Below are 4,347 nucleotides of genomic sequence, written 5' to 3' on the forward strand. Positions count from 1 at the left end.
CTCAGGTGGAAATTGTGGATGAAACCCATACCTTAGAGGGTAACCAGTTTCACATGCCGATAACCTCCCCTGTAGGTGGAGGAGAGGCAGAGGATCCTATGGCGGCATTCACGCCAGATGAATTGGAAACGGCAGCAAGGGTGATGAGTGCAATGAGTAGGAAAAGAAAGAAGGCTGAGGCGGCACAGGCTGAAAGGGGGGCCGCTCAGGCCGATAGGAGCACCGCACCGTAACCAAGAGGAGCAACACAATCAGTTGATGAACTCGGCGAGGAGATCCCGACATGAATCGCCGATAAGATCGCACACAATGTCACGGCGGGTTGAACAATCCTCAAGTCGCACCGTGAGTACTTGAACCCAGCAGCAGAGAAGTTCGCAAGTAGATGGGCAGGCAGTGTGAACAGTGGTGCAGTTAAGGATGTCCCCATTTTCCCAGCATATTTTGGACCAGCCAATGGAAAAGGTGAAAATGCCGACTTGTAGGTATGATGGAAGAGGGGATCCGGCAAGATTCATAACGTCCTATGAGGGGCACATGATGCTGTATACCAACTCGGATGCAGTCTGGTGTAAGGTCTTTCCGACTACTTTGATTGGGGCTGCACCCGATTGGTTTAACAACCTTGAAGTTGGGTCAGTAGATAGTTTTGAAAGATTGACCGAGATGTTTGTGGGTCAGTATGTCAGCAACAGTGTGAGGCAGAGAACCTAAAGAGAATTGATGGCCGTGGAGCAGAAATCGGATGAATCCTTGAGGGATTACATTAGGCGATTTAACAATGAGGCAAATACAATCCCAAAACTGCAACAAGAAATAGCTATGATGGCTTTAATGAATGGCTTGGCAGATTCTGATTTTAAACGGTACCTTACAAGGAAAAACCTGCCGACATTAGCAGCGGCGTTTAGCAAAGCTCATGATTACATCAAGAGCGAAGAATTGATGAAGACAAGTAGCAGACATGTCGTTGCCGAAAAGGGGCAAAGTCAGTATGAAGGGACATCGTCTGGAGGAAGTAGGCCGAGAGCTCCTGCCCTAGGAAGGGGAGGAGGAAGCCGGCAAGATTCCAGACCAACAAGGCTGCCAATGAGATATAGCACTTATACTCCCCTGAACACACCAAGGGCGGCAATCTACTCAGTAAATCAGAATAGAGAGGATTGGTCAAGGCCGATTCCCATGAAGGCAAGGCCAAGGGATGTGAAGAAATATTGTATGTTCCATAGGGATGTGGGGCATTATACAGAGGAGTGTACACAGTTGAAGGACAACATTGAGGAGTTGATCCGAAAAGGGCATTTGGCACAATACCGGTTGAACGCGGGCAGGAATCAGCAACCGGCACAAACAGTTGAGAGGCAACGGATAGAGGCAAGGCCTGAAAGGGCGCCAGGAGGAATAGTCCGACAAGGGGATGCAGGAATACCACCGTTATCTACTGGAAGGGTAGATGTGATAACGGGAGGACCGATTCATGGGGGGACAATTAATGGAGCAAAGAAGCATTTGGCTGAGCACCGTCATCTAGTTTGTGCTTTGGATGTGGACAATCGTCCTCGGCCAACATCGATACCTCAAGTGGTGTTCACAGAAGAAGATACAAGGGGTATAGTGTTCCCGCATGATGACCCATTAGTCCTAATAATTAAGATAAATGGGGCTGACATCAAGAGAGTGCTGGTGGATGGAGGTAGTTCAGCAAATGTGTTGTTCATGCAAGCTTTTAAAGAGATGAATATAGGAAGGCAGTACCTGAAACCAGTATCATATCCCATGATTGGCTTCAATGGGTCAACCGTAAGGCCAGAAGGGAGCATTGTGTTACCGGTTAAGCTGGGTGATGGGCCGCAAGCAAGAGATGTGATGGCAGAGTTCCTGGTGGTAGATGTTAAGTCAGCCTACAGCGCAATTATCGGCAGACCGATAATACATGATATGCAGGCCGTTGTGTCAACTTATCATCTAGCAATAGCTTATGTGTCGAATTTAGGAGCTGTGGAGAAGGTATATGGAGGTCAGGTGATGTCAAAGGCCTGCTATGTGACAGCTTTGAAGAATCCGGTTGGCAGTGCTCCGACACCGTGTAATCCGATAAAGGAAGGTGAACCAACGGTTCAAGATTTGACAATGAAAAACTTTGATGCAAGGCCTGAGGAAACCCCAAGGCCGTTACCAGGAGGAGAAACTGTCCAGGTTGAGTTGCAACCGGGCAATCCAAGTAGAACAGTGAAGGTTGGGGCCGATATGGACGTAGATACAAGATGTAATTTGATAAGCCTGCTGCGAGAGAATGCAGATGTCTTTGCATTTTCGGCAAGTGAGATGCCGGGAATACATCCAGAGGTGATGGAGCATAAGCTGAATGTTGATAGAAAATTCAGACCAATAAGGCAAAAGAAACGCAATTTCTCAACTGAAAAAATAGAAGCAATCCAGGCTGAGGTGAATAAGCTCTTAGCGGCAGGGTTCATTGAGCCTTGTACATATCCCGAGTGGTTGGCTAATGTAGTAATGGTGAGAAAGCCGACAGGGAAGTGGCGAATGTGTGTGGATTTTATAGATTTAAATAAAGCTTGCCCTAAGGATTGCTACCCATTACCCCGGATAGACAGGCTGGTAGACTCAACCTCTGGTCATGCAATGCTTAGTTTTCTGGATGCGTTTTTAGGATATCATCAGGTCAGCATGCATAAGGCTGACAGGAATAAAACGGCTTTTATAACAGATGTCGGTGTGTATTGTTATAAGGCAATGCCGTTTGGATTGAAAAATGCAGGGGTAACCTATCAGAAGTTGGTGGACAAGATATTTGAGAAGCAGAAAGGCCGAAATGTTGAGGTGTATGTGGATGATACGATAGTGAAAAGTAAAGAAAAGGGGGACCATATAGCGGATCTGAGGGAAACATTTGAGACGTTAAGGAAATACCAGATAAAGCTGAATCCAGAGAAGTGTGTGTTTGGGGTTAGATCTGGGAAGTTTTTGGGCTTTATGGTCAGCGAACGGGGAATAGATGCAAATCCAGATAAGGTGAATGCGATACTGCAAATGAAACAACCAAAAACCATTCGTGATATACAGAGATTGATTGGAAGGATGGCAGGACTGACCAGATTTATCAGCAAGTCAGCCGACAAGGCGCTTTCGTTTTTCATGGTATTAAGAAAGAATAAAGCATTCGAGTGGGGAAAGGAACAAAGTGATGCCCTGGAAGTAGTAAGGAATCATCTTAGATCTCTTCCCACAATTGCCAGGCCCGAGAAGGGAGAAGTGTTGCAGCTATATATTTCAGCATCGCCAAAAACGGTAGCAGCCGCTCTGTTAGTAGAAAGGAAGAAGCAGCAGCAGCCGATATACTTTGTCAGTCATGTATTGAATGCGGCAGAACGCAGATATCCAGTGATAGAGAAGATGACGTTAGCAGTAGTAGTGGCAGCTAGGAAGTTGAGGCCTTACTTTGATGCACATCCAATAGAGGTGTTAACCAATCACCCTTTAGAGAAATCATTGCATAAAATGGATACGTCTGGTAGGTTACTGGCATGGGCAGTTGAGTTGTCGGAGTATGAAATAAGTTATAAGCCTAGAACATCCATTAAGGCTCAAGCATTGTCGGATTTCATTGTTGAAACCACATACACCGATGAAGAGGAAGAACTGGGAACATGGCAGGTATCAGTTGATGGATCAGCAACTGCCACGGGGTCTGGGGCTGGAATTGTGATAACGGCTCCAGACAGGAAAATGTTTGAATATGTAATGAAGTTTAAGTTCATGGCAACAAATAACGAAGCTGAGTATGAAGCTGCAGTGGTTGGAATGCAGTTGTCAATAGCGGCAGAGGCAAAACGGCTGGTTTTAACAACTGACTCTCAGCTGGTATCAAGTCAATTTAATGGAGAATATGAAACTCGAGAGCCGACAATGGTGAAGTATTTGGAGAAGATGAAACAGTTAGCAGCGCAGTTGCAGTACTTTGAGATAAAACTGGTTCCGAGATTGAAAAATGCTTAAGCAGATGCGCTAGCAAGGTTGGCAAGTTCAAGTTTTAACGACTTGGAAAGGACGGTCATGGTGGAGGTTTTAAAGCAGAGAAGCATAGATGAGATGTCGGCAGAAATTTTGTGTGTTGATGTTGGGGACCAATGGTATGATAAAATATTGGCATACCTCATCTATGGTGCGAGGCCGACGGATAAGGAGGAGTTGAAAAGATTAAGGAAAGGTAGCGTGTGGTTTGTCATGTACCAAGGTCAGTTATACAAAAGGGGGTTTTCACTGCCATTGCAAAGGTGTATAACGGATTTTGAGTCAGCAAGGTTGCTAGAAGAATTGCATGAAGGA

At 45.8% G+C, this 4,347-nt stretch overlaps 1 protein-coding gene across 1 annotated transcript; it reads left to right on the plus strand.

Moving 5' to 3' along the window:
• Positions 1-723: 723 nt before the first annotated feature.
• LOC145584026 (uncharacterized) lies at positions 724-4,017 on the plus strand. The gene is made up of 5 exons (XM_081640968.1): positions 724-1,018; positions 1,250-1,361; positions 1,449-2,517; positions 2,683-3,627; positions 3,676-4,017. Exons 1-5 carry the CDS (start codon positions 724-726, stop codon positions 4,015-4,017), a joined length of 2,763 nt encoding a protein of 920 aa, XP_081497094.1.
• Positions 4,018-4,347: the final 330 nt, after the last annotated feature.

Source organism: Chenopodium album, chromosome 16 (assembly GCF_948465745.1).
Source record: "Chenopodium album chromosome 16, dcCheAlbu1.1, whole genome shotgun sequence".
Lineage (NCBI taxonomy): Eukaryota > Viridiplantae > Streptophyta > Magnoliopsida > Caryophyllales > Amaranthaceae > Chenopodium > Chenopodium album.